The sequence below is a fragment of the Malus domestica genome, chromosome 16, assembly GCF_042453785.1.
Source record: "Malus domestica chromosome 16, GDT2T_hap1".
In the NCBI taxonomy this organism is placed as follows: Eukaryota; Viridiplantae; Streptophyta; class Magnoliopsida; order Rosales; family Rosaceae; genus Malus; species Malus domestica.
The window spans coordinates 30,716,797-30,729,254 of NC_091676.1; the positions used below are offsets into that span (position 1 = coordinate 30,716,797).

The 12,458-nt window shown below is 40.5% G+C and overlaps 1 protein-coding gene across 1 annotated transcript; it reads right to left on the reverse strand.

The window, feature by feature from the left end:
* Positions 1 to 3,726: 3,726 nt before the first annotated feature.
* On the reverse strand, positions 3,727 to 4,683 carry LOC139193113 (uncharacterized). Its single transcript, XM_070816077.1, has 3 exons — positions 4,494 to 4,683; positions 4,184 to 4,295; positions 3,727 to 4,057 (listed from the first exon to the last, which is right to left on the reverse strand). The coding sequence occupies exons 1-3, from the start codon at positions 4,681 to 4,683 to the stop codon at positions 3,727 to 3,729; spliced, it is 633 nt and encodes a 210-aa protein (XP_070672178.1).
* Between the last annotated feature and the right edge of the window lie 7,775 nt (positions 4,684 to 12,458).

Here is a 12,458-nt window from a genome sequence, read left to right on the forward strand (position 1 = left end):
AAAATAATATTCCGGAATTGGGAGCTCAGCTCCATCTTCTTCTTCCTTCCTCTCATCCGTCATCTATGATCTTGCTTAGGCGTGGGTTCAAAAAATCGAAAACAAACAAAAAGGAGACTGAACACCAAATCGAAACCGAAAAACAAAACAAAAAACTGAATCGAAAAAGGAAAAACCGAACCAAACCAAACTTTATTGATTCGGTTTCGATTTTAGAGGTTTGGAAACCGAATCAAACCAAATCCCTTTACACCTTATGAATTTATGCCCATGATGTTTCTTTGTGAAACTTTGTTACCAAGTTTGAAATTAAGCTTAAGGCCCTTTCAAGGAACATACTTGGTTCAATTATGAAGGATATTCCATTGGTTATAGAAGAAAGTTTTGGATAACTTTGGAACTTTGAAGAGTTTCTTTATTTGTTTGTTTTTAGAATGGATACGGTCATTTTCTTTGTAATTAAGATTGTTGATAAAATAAAATTGTATATATACAATTACCTTCCCAATTTCTCCATTATTTTACTATTAGTCTACCAATCCAAACTTAAAAAAAAAAAAAAAAAACTGAACAAAAGACCAAGAGAAAATTGAACCGAACCGAATAAAATCGAACCCACCTTGATCTTGCTGCTACTTAAGGTTGAATTAGGAATTGGATCTTGGATTCATTGGTATCATCCTTTGATTCCTGATTTCCCTTCATGTATGCCTCGCCACACAACCACGACTCGTTTCACAGGCATGGACGGTCATCTTGCTACACTCGAATCTTCCATGGAAATGGTTCCTCAGTTTCGGCGTGAGCTCAATTTTAAGGGGGGATGGAGTTCCTCGTCGGAGTTGGTTCCTCCAACGGATGATCCAAATCCACATAATACTGGTCATCAGCATCCTAAGACTCTGAAATGGCTACAATCAAGATCTAGGTTGCGAGATCTGTGATCCTGGAGTTCAACCAAATCGTCTTCAATGGCAGCACAAATTGGATTTCCCTCATTTCTTTGATGGTGATGAGCCTGTGGCATGGATATATAAAGCGGGGCAGTACTTTTCATATTATGACACACAAGATTACCAGAAGGTGCTCACGGTTTCTTTTCATTTGGAGCATGAAGCCTTGCAGTGGTTTCGATAGAGTGATTGTTTGCAGAGCTCGCCTAGTTGGGAGGAATTCACCAAAGCTTTCTGTCAGGAATTTGGGCTTTTTATGTTTGAAGATAGCACTAAGGCTTTGTTCAAACTACGCCCACCGTGCACAGTAAATTAATCATGGAATTTCACAAGCCAATAGATCTTCTGATGTTGGACCAATTTTACTTAAGAGTTGTTTTTTGGTAGGTTTGAAGCATGATTTGAAGTATGATGTGAATTTATTGAAATCCTCTACCGTCCATGATGCTATAGCTATAGCTATGCAAATAGATGCTAAGCTTAGAGCAAGTTCACCGGACGCTTCATTGCCCGGCACCCTGTTCAAAAATCAGCCTAGCACCTTATCAATCTGCTCCAACCCGCAAAACAGCCTGGCACCCAGCCCAAGCCAGGCAGCAAACCAGCCCATTTCAAATAGACCCAGAGGCCGGCCTATTTGGCTGGCGCGTGCAGCACACTTATGACTGGGCGTGAGTAGGAGACAAGGGTGCAAGTGACGGGGCCCGCTTGTGTTCATCCGGATTAGAGCTACGTGGTCCTCCTTAGTGCCGTTGGATTTCCAACGGCTAATTTTTGTAAACCATTGGATTTCCAATGGTAAAAATTTTTAAATTTGACTTTTAAAATGCATCGTCCGATCACAGATCAACGGTCCACGTTTTTTCATAAAAAATTAAAATAAAAATAATAAAAAAAGGCCCAACGGTCAGAAATATGACCGTTGGCCACGTGGCAACTCCTTGGCTCTTGGATTTGAATATTTTCAAATCCAACGGTCCAGATTAATTAACTATATTAAAATTTATTAAAAATTATGAAAAAATACAGAAAAATTATTAAAAAATACATAAAATTTATCAAAAAAAAAATTATTTTTTTCTATAAATACCTAACCCTCATCTTCTACCTTACACCACATTTCAATATTTTCTACACTTTCTATACTATCTACATTTCAATATTTTCTACACTTTAAGAGAGAAAATGTCTTCGTGGAAGCTCATCGAAGATGTTACATTGTGTGAATGTTGGGTTCACACTACCATGACCCAATTACAGGTAATGAGATGGATAAGCGAGAAATGTGGAGTAAAATTACGAAAGCGTTTTGCGATGTACATGGAAAAGACGCCAAAACTAGTCAAGGTCTTCAAGGTCATTGGAAAAAACTCAACGCATCCTTTACTTGTTGGAAAAACGCCATCTCTCATGCTTCTGGTAACTTGCGTAGTGGGGCAAGTTTAGCGGATCAGGTGACAATATTTTTATTTATTTATATGCATTCCACCCACATCAATAATTTATTTAATTTCGTATGTAATTTTTATGTTATTTCTTATGTAATTTTTATATGCATTCCACCCGCATCAAAATTTTAATTTATTTAATTATGTAATTTTAATTTAATTTCTTATGTCATTTTTATGTAATTTATATGCATTCCACCTGCATCAAGATTTTAATTTATTTATTTGTGTTACACCCGCATTTTTTAACACTATCTTATCCCACATTTTTATAGACACTACAAGCTCAAGCATTCTACAATTCAAAGAACCAGAACAAATCATTCAACAAATGGAAATGTTGGGAAATTGTCAAAGATTGCCCTAAATACAAAATTGTGGCAACCGGTCCAGAAGTTGTCATGCATGGCATGGGTCTACATAGTTCGCCAAAACCAAACATAGCCGAACAAGAAGCCGAGACATTTGACAAGGAAGGGACGCCTGAACAAGTGTCCGAGACCCAACCGACTCGTTAGTCCCTCAGGCCTCAAGGTAAAAGGGAATCAAAGAAAAAAGGTAGTTCTTCCAAAAATGACTACACTAAATATATGGAGGAACTTGCTCGCCAAGGTGAACTGAACATGGCACGGGAAAAGGCTAGAGATGAGGAAAAAGTTGATGCTATAGCAGCAATAATAGCGGCTACTGAGGCTTGTGATGCGGCGGCTGAGAGACAAAGAGAAATAATTAATCGAGAGAACAAGCTGGTTAGACAAGCACTTCATCGAGAAAATGAAATGCTTAGAGAAGAAAGGATGGCTCAAGCAGATCGTGACACTATGAGCAAGTCTCTAGTAAGACTATCTTCGAATTCAAAATATTTTTGGACATCGGAAAAAAGAGATGTTGTGCGAAAGAGGCGTGCAAGAGATGCAGAAACAAGTCAAGGGGGTTCTAGCTACACAAATCATTGCAACCAAGATCCTAACACCACATATCCTAGCTCCAGAGACTTTGTATAATTTTTATGTAATTTCTTATTTTTTTAGAATTTTATTTAATTTCTTATGTAATTTTTGTTTTTTTGTTTTTTTTTCTTTTGAACTTTATTTAATTTCTTATGTAATTTTTATGTTATTTCTTATTTATTTTTAAAAATTTATTTATTTTTATTTTATTTATTATGCAATTTTAATGTAATTATTTATTTATTTTTTACTTTATTTAAACACATGAAATAAGATTACATAAACTCACCAAATAAACTTAAAAACAAAACACACTACATAGAATTACGTAAACTTAAAAAAAATACACTTTATTCTTCAACCACAAGCCTCATTTTAATTATCTTCGCCTTCATGCAATCCCAACTGGTGCTCAATCAAGTCATTATGGCAAGTTACGTGCCAATATGGCTCTTGCACATCAGTGTACTGCTGAACGATCAATTCATTGTAACGTCCATTGTGTTTCAACGGCTCGTGTTGCACGTGATCTTCGGTCCGGTCATGAGCATAGTAGATACGTGTTCTTGAGTTGTTCATCGGATCCAGCTCATATTCATCGACGGCATCATAATCATACTCATCTTCAACAATCATGTTGTGGAGAATAATACACATCATCATGATGGATCGAAGAGCCTCGACATCAAACATTCTAGCTGCAGCCCTGACAAACGCCCAACGAGCTTGCAGGATACCAAAACAACGCTCGACATCTTTCCTACACCCTTCTTGACATTTTGCGAAGTGTTTTTCCTTTTCAGTCTATGGATGTGGCATTGTTTTGACAAACGTTGACCACCTTGGGTAAATGCCATCTGCAAGGTAGTATGATCGTTCGTATTGGGTACCGTTAACCCAATATGTGCATCTCGGCGATTTTCCTTGCAGCAGTTCGTCGAACACTGGGGATTAGGCAAGGACATTTAAGTCATTCTGAACTCCTGGAACACCAAAAAAAGCATGTCAAATCCATGTATCAAATGAAGCCACCGCTTCCAAAATGATGTTTTTGGCTCATTTTCTATCACCATAAGCTCATTGCCACGCACTTGGACATTTTTTCCAAGTCCAGTGCATGCAGTCGATGCTTCCAATCATACCAAGGAAGCCTCGCATCTCACCCTTCCTCAGAAGCCTTAGCATGTCCCTTGGCATGAGTGTCCGGAGGTACTCATTGGTGTAGAGGGCTTTAATTGCAGAGCAAAACTGCATCAGGGACTCTAGAACAGTTGTTCTTCCCATCCTCGCGATCTCATCCACTGGATCTGCAGATGCTCCATATGCAAGCATTCGCAAGGCAGCTGTAATTTTTTGCTCGGGAATAAGACCTAGAACATGAAAAGCATCCTCTTTTTGCACAAAGTATGGATCATGGTTGCAAATAGCACTTGTTTGTACCATACTTGACCAATCCCTAAACTATTGAGCACCGGTCAACGTTATACCGTTAAGGACCCAGAAGAGTTTCCTTCCAACCAGGAGGCCAATCACAATGTGACACGTGTCGACATTAGAAGCCAATCACAACGCGACACGTGTCAACATCAGAAGCCAATCACAACACGACACGTGTCAATGTCAGAACAAAGTTAGAAATTCTTCTATAAAAGGAGATCATTCTCCCACAATATTGCCTAATGTCATTTGTACTAAATCATTCACTTATACTCACTAAAAGAGAGCTTGAACCTATGTACTTGTGTAAACCCTTCACAATTAATGAGAACTCCTCTACTCCATGGACGTAGCCAATCTGGGTGAACCACGTACATCTTGTGTTTGCTTCCCTGTCCCTATCCATTTACATACTTATCCACACTAGTGACCGGAGCAATCTAGCGAAGGTCACAAACTTAACACTTTTGTTGTACCAAAGTCCTCACTGATTTTGTGCATCAACATTTGGCACCGTTTGTGGGAACGACACTTATTCCCACTCTCTTCAGCTTTGCCAAGCTGGTTTCCATAATTCGTACACTCTCTTTTGACCAGGCATCCCTCTCCAACATGGGGAGCGAAGGAAGCCACAGCACACAGAATGACACCCCTCTTGCACCTAGTGCGAAGCAACGAAAGAAGGAAGGAAAGAGGGTTGTTCTTCAAGCTAAAGTCAATGAGCTAGAAGCTCAGAACAACAAGATAGCAATGAAGAATGAGGTCCTCCAGCAGCAGTATGAGAAGCTCTTTGAGACGTTCCACGAAACTAGGCGTACTCAAACACGCGAGCTCGTTGCCCCTGTGGACATCAACCATCATCTGGGTGCCCCCCAACACGGAGGGTCACCTCCCTTCGACATGGGTATCCCTAATGAGGAGCAAGCTAATCATCAAAACATTGATCAACATGAGACTTCTCTCAACCCAGATGCTTCGACCCGAAGTAGGAGAAGTAGAGGAAGACACCTCCTTGCAGAAGGGTTGGAAGGATCGAAAGTCGTTTATCGTGACTGCCGAGGCTTCCTAAAACAACGTTGAGAGAATCCCCTCCACATATGCTCGAAGATCAACGACCCAAGGGTTTTTGAAAGACTCGGTCCCATCCCACGACCCAGGCCAGCTGCCAATCTAAGGAAGGAACGACAGGTCCTAGAGGAACATGAAGGTACAGGGGACTCTGAGGTATTCCGACGGACTCGCCCTAGAAGTCAGTACGGCGAGTTCAAGGAAACACCACACGCCCTTGCTCAAACTTTCCTACTTCCAAGAGGCGATAAGACTTACGAAAGAAAATTCCAGTGGTACATGACTCCACTCAGGACTCCCTTGTCGTACAGCTCCTTGAGGAAGTAAACAAGTTGAAGGCCGAACGTCAGGTCGAGATACCTGACTGGAACCAACCTAGGCTTGGCCCTCTCACAAGGAGGATCATCGACACCCCCTTCAAGCAACAAAACAAAAGCTTGGTTTACAACTCTATACTAAAAGGAATGACCCAATTGAACACCTTAACCTCTTTGAGTCCACCATGGCATATCAAATGCACACCGACGAAGAGCGATGTCTTCTCTTCCCCTCCACCCTCTCTGGCCGAGCTCTAAATTGGTATTGTCGTCTTCCACCTGAGACAGTAGACTCATTTGAGGAACTGAGGAAACTGTTTGTCTCTTAACACATCTTCCAAACCGATCGCTTGCATTCTACAAATGACTTGTACAATATTCGTTAGAAGCTGGACAAGTCACTACAAGAGTATGCCGGTCGTTTCAGCCATGAGTATTCTCGCTACGCTGAGGCAGATGACAAGACCGCCCTCAAGGCCTTCACGGCAGGCCTATGTGATTGTTTCTTCAAGTACATGATCAATGCCAACACTTGGAAAACTTACTCTGAGGTGATGGCACACGCTTACAACCACACCTTCGCCGAAGCAATAACATACCAAGGGAACCCCCATATGGTTAACCCCTATCAACAAGTGGGAAGTGGAAGTCAAGTTCTACCAAGTGAGGAGATCTTGGCCATTCAGATACCCATTGCATCATCTCCTGCCTCATTTAGCTACTCACTAAGTCACCAAACGTATCTGTCTCTTGGTAAGAGGAAGGATTTTTACTCTCAGCAAGCCCATTACAACAAGAAGGATAAAAATTCGTATCAAGACAATCAGGGGTGAACGTACCATCGACTATTATGACTATGGGGCCAAGCCTTACTATTTCAAAGTGGAGGACTACGTACTGAAGGAAATGCTATTATAAGAAGGCATACACATTACAAATGTTTTGACGCTCAACTGCTTGAGATCTTTTGTCACACAAGCCATGCGGCAAATATTTAAAGAAAAGGGAATTCAGACAACTTCTTCTGAGTCTTTTGCATTCCTAGCACTGGAACACTTGGTCTACACTGACCTACCCTTATACTCCAACTCAGAGCTTCAACATGCGTACATTGACACAAAGTATGTGATACTAAGTGTTACAACCAACATGGTTCACAAATCAAAAGCATGGATCCCTTCATGCATAGCAAAACATTCATAAGCATCACTCATATCAATCAACATAAGCATCATACATTCCAACACATTCATACATAAACATCATACATTCCAACACATCCATACATAAGCCAACTGTGCTTCGAAAGGGTTCAACATACTTTGTGTCATTCGACACTTGCTACAATGTGCCTCGACACCTTGCCCTTATTCTCACCAACCAGGTGATGAAATGTGAAGAATGAACTCATCTTCATACCACCAACCAGGTGATGAAATGTACAACCCGTACTCTAATATCATTTGGCAGCTTGCCACTCATGCCACCAACCAGGTGATGAAATGTACAACCCGTACTTTAATATCATTTGACAACTTGCCACTCATGCCACCAACCAAGTGAAGAAGGAACTCATCTTCGTGCCACCAACCAGGTGATGAAATATGATGAAAAGTGATGAAGGAACTCACCTTTGTACCACCAACCAAGTGATGAAAGCAACTTACCATTCATTCCACCTACCAGAAGACGAGTGGTACAGCTTGTACATGTGAACTCCTAGCATTCACAAATAATAAAAAACCCTCAAGCTTGACAACTCAACTAGGGGAGCACTTATGCCCAACAAGAGTTATAGTCACCAACAAAGTCTTATTGCAAGCCAACAACAACTTCAGTGCATGGCATACGAAGATCAAGCTATTCAGCCCTCTTGCATCTGCTTCAGACATTTCTCATCTGTAACAATGCAAACACTACAACTCATAGAAAGCTTCACACACTCTTAATCAAGACAGTGTCAGTGTAAAGCAAAACCAATTTATGGTGCCAACAAGAGCTTCATCAAAGGAGTTCAACCACAACTCGTACAAAAGCTTCACACACTCTTGATCCAGACAGTGTGAAGCAAAACCAATTTATGGTGCCAACAAGAGCTTCATCAATGGAGGGCAACCACAATTCTCAAAAGTTTCACACTCTTGATCAAGACAGTGTGAAGCAAAACCAATTTATGGTGCCAACAAGAGCTTCATCAATGGAGGGCAACCACAATTCTCAAAAGCTTCACACATTCTTGATCAAGACAGTGTGAAGCAAAACCAATTTATGGTGCCAACAAGAGCTTCATCAAAGGAGTTCAACCACAATTCTCAAAAGCTTCACACACTCTTGATCAAGACAGTGTGAAGCAAAACCAATTTATGGTGCCAACAAAAGCTTCATCAATGAAGGGCAACTACAACTCGTAGAAAGTTTCACACATTCTTGATCAAGACTGTTCGAAGCAAATTCAAGTTATATGGTTCATCCAAACATTCGACTGCTACAAGGTGTGGCTTGCATCACAATCTCTTGCTCAACAATGTGGAAGCAAAATTTGTATATGTTGTCTCTCCCACATTTTCAAATTTCTAATTTTCCCTAAAAAAAAAAGAAAAGGAAATTGGGAAATTCAACAAAGCTTCATAAATGGAGGACAACTACAAATTCTTAAAAGCTTCACATTATCTTGATCAAGATAGTGTGAAGCAAAATCAATTCATGGTACCCTACAAAGCTTCAACTCCAAAGCTTCACATACAAAGCTTCAACACAAAAGTTTCACCAACAAAAGCTTCATCAATGGAGGACAACTACGAATTCTCAAAAGCTTCACACTATCTTGATCAAGATAGTGTGAAGCAAAATCAATTCATGGTACCCAACAAAAGCTTCAACTCTAAAGCTTCACCTACAAAGCTTCAACTCTAAAGTTTCACCTACAAAGCTTCAACACAAAAGTTTCACCAACAAAAGCTTCATCAAGAGGACAACTACAAATTCTCAAAAGCTTCACACCATCTTGATCAAGATAGTGTGAAGCACAATCAATTCATGGTACCCAACAAAAGCTTCAACTCCAAAGGTTCACCTACAAAGCTTCAACTCCAAAGTTTCACCTATAAAAGCTTCAACACAAAAGTTTTACCACAAAAGCTTCACCTACAATAGCTTGACCCACAAAAGCTTGACTCCCAAAAGCTTGACCCACAAAAGCTTGACCCACAAAAGCTTCACCCATAAAACCCACAAAAGCTTGACCCACAAAAACTTCACCCACAAAACCCACAAAAGCTTGACCCACAAAAGCTTCACCTACAAAAGCTTCACCCACAAAAGCTTGACCCACAAAAGCTTGACCTACAAAAGCTTGACCCACAAAAGCTTGACCCACAAAAGCTTCACCTACAAAAGCTTCACACTCTTGATCAAGATAGTGTGAAGCAAAATCAATTCATGGTACCCAACAAAGCTTCAATACCAAAGTTGCAACTACAAAGCTTAAAAAATATATATATATATATATATTTTTTTTTTCAAAAATTCGAAAATTCGAAAATTCAGAAAATCGAAAATTCGAAAATTCAAAAATTCAAAAATTCAAAAAAAAAAAAATTGCCTAGGCCTCCTCTTCTTTGGGCCTAACAACTTTCATAACAAATATATATGGAGGAGGAGTTTTGGGCTACCACTTAGAAAGGAAAATGGTGAAGTTTTGTTACTTTAGAAGCTTGGCTCCTAGCAAGACACCTCATTCGTCAACTCCCTCGACCGGAGACTTGGGGGACTCTTACCAAATGCTAATGCACCTTGATACTCGGAAGTCTCACGACCACTCAGTGACTTGGATTTTTCAAGTCTTTAACCGAGAAGTTTTCCTCACTCGGGAAATTAAGGGAACACTACCTTAACCTACATGCTTCACTCATAAAGCTTCAACATACAAGCTTCAACAAAAGAAAAAATTCAAAGAACTTAGTGAAGAAGATTTTGGTGTATTTAACACAATACGTTGAAATGAAGCAAAGCTTATTTATTGATATCTCTAAGAAGTTACAAATATGATTCGGTGCCTCTTCACAAATATGTACTTATCACTTCAGCGGCCAATGATTCAACTTGGTGGATTTGAGCAAATAGGCGTTGGGCCATATTAGACACAGAACCTGCACACTGAACACTGAAACCCAGGAAATTCTTATCAGCCAACTCATCAGACCGTTTGGAAAGTAGTTTGTTATCTTTGGGAGTGAGAAGGTTTCTGGCCACCACCGCAGCGATCATATCATTCTTCATCACAGAGTCTCCAACGGTAAGAGGACCAATAGGGGATAAGAAGGATGAGTGCCATATGTTGTCTTGAGGAGACATAGCTGCCTCTTCACCAAAGTTCAAGTCAAAACGACGGTCGGATGGGCCAGACATTTTCAGAAATGATGAAGGAGAAATGAGGTCCAATAAATCTCTGAAGTACAAAAATAAAGGGAAAATTCCTACAAGCAATAACTCTCTGAATGTACTTCTTGCACATAATTAGTGCCCTTATAAAAGAAAGGGCAACATGGCCGTTGGTTCAAAAATCGATTACTTGCTTAAAAATCGAAGAGACACTGCCCTCTGAATCTCGAAAGCCCGACTCCCAACAGGATTACTTTCTAAAAAACCGAAGAGGCACTGTTCTCCGAATCTCGAGAGCCAGACTCCCAACATGATTACTTTCTCAAAAATCGAAGAAACACCGCTATCCAAATCTCAAGAGCCAGACTCCCAACATGATTGCTTTCTAAAAAATTGAAGAGGTATCATTTTCTGAATCTCGAGAGCCAGATCCCGGACATGATTACTTGTTCGAAAATTGAAGAGGCACCGCTCTCTGAACTTCGAGAGCCAGATTTCCTTGGATAAAGCTTATCTGCAATCTTCACACGCAACATCAGCTTTCCAGATACCATAGACCACTTTTTCAAAGTGCTTTGACAAAGTTAAAACACGTGAAACTTGCAGCTCCCACTACATTGCTATGACCAAGAAGGGTAAAGGAATAGCATTACTACTTGTTGTTAGGGAGACTCCTATATATGTTGACCTCCATCCTCCATGGATAGGCAGACCTGCAAAAATGCTCAACCCTTCCTCATATCTGAGAGGGCACTCCTAACGAAGCTTCTCGAAATACTTAACTTTCTTCCCCCCTCAATAATATATATGCAAACCAGCCACACCAGAGCAAGAGTATCTCATATCATCAGGGTCAAAAGCAAAAGTATCTCATATCATGCTTTTTCCCTGTCTTTTCCTTTACCCTTATTCTTACCTGCAAGACAAGGAGAAAGAGAGCAATCAGTCAGCACCTAGAATTAAGCTTCCAGTCAGAAACTGACTGCCTGGAACCCTTTGCCTGATTACTTACCTGGCATTGCTCTCGAGTACTCATCTTTAACATCTTATGCTTCCAGAGAAGATACCACATCTGCCTGAGGAATAGATAGGGCAAGTGAGAATAATACAAGGAAGCATGTGGAGACAAGCGTAACAGAACACGTGCCGATTCATCCACTACTTTGTCAACAGCAAAAGTATTCCATATCATCAGGGTCGAACGTACTCTAGATTTGATGGACTTGTTTTGACCCTCAAATTCTTGAGTCGGCCTTATACTCTGGAGGAAACCAGAAAACCCTCCAGCCCAGTTCAAGAATAAGTCTGTGGAAAGTTACTTCTTTAAAAGAAAAAGTATCTCATATCATCTATTCTCCTTTTTCTTCTTTTTATCCTTCATGCTGCCTGCAAGATAGGGAGAATGAGAACAATCAGCCGGAACTCGAAATCAAACTTCTGATCTGGGACTGATTGCTTGGAGCTCTGATTGCTTACCTTGTTTGTCACCTCTTTCGGCAGATCTCCTAGCTCGGCGACTTGGGGGACTCCTACTACATGGTTTGTATCGCGCTTGACCAAGCCTGAAACTACAAGTAAGCTTCAAGTGAAATTGATACATTACCTTGTGCATCTCCACCGGTTAAAGATACCACCCCTGGATGGAGGAAGAGTACTTCCAAAGAAGATGCCACATCTACCTATGAGACAAATAAGGCAAGTGAAGACAATACCACACTTCGGTACTTAGAAGTTTCGTGATTACTTAGCGGCTTGGATCTTGCAAGTCCCCAACCGAAGAGCTTCCCTCACTCAGGAACTTAAGGGAGCACTGTTTGTATCATACTTAACCAATCCTGAAACTATTGAGCATCGGTCAACGTTACACTTTCAAGGACCTAGAAGAGTTTCCCTCCAACTAGGAGG

Excerpts from the sequence above, each read along its gene's own strand:
- LOC139193113 (XM_070816077.1), bottom strand. The coding sequence starts at position 4,683 with ATGCTTGCATATGGAGCATCTGCAGATCCAGTGGATGAGATCGCGAGG. Across the intron at positions 4,296-4,493 it reads TGAGATGCGAGGCTTCCTTG|TGTTCGACGAACTGCTGCAA; the intron begins GTATGATTGGAA and ends CCTAATCCCCAG. Across the intron at positions 4,058-4,183 it reads ATTTACCCAAGGTGGTCAAC|GGCTGCAGCTAGAATGTTTG; the intron begins GTTTGTCAAAAC and ends GGCGTTTGTCAG.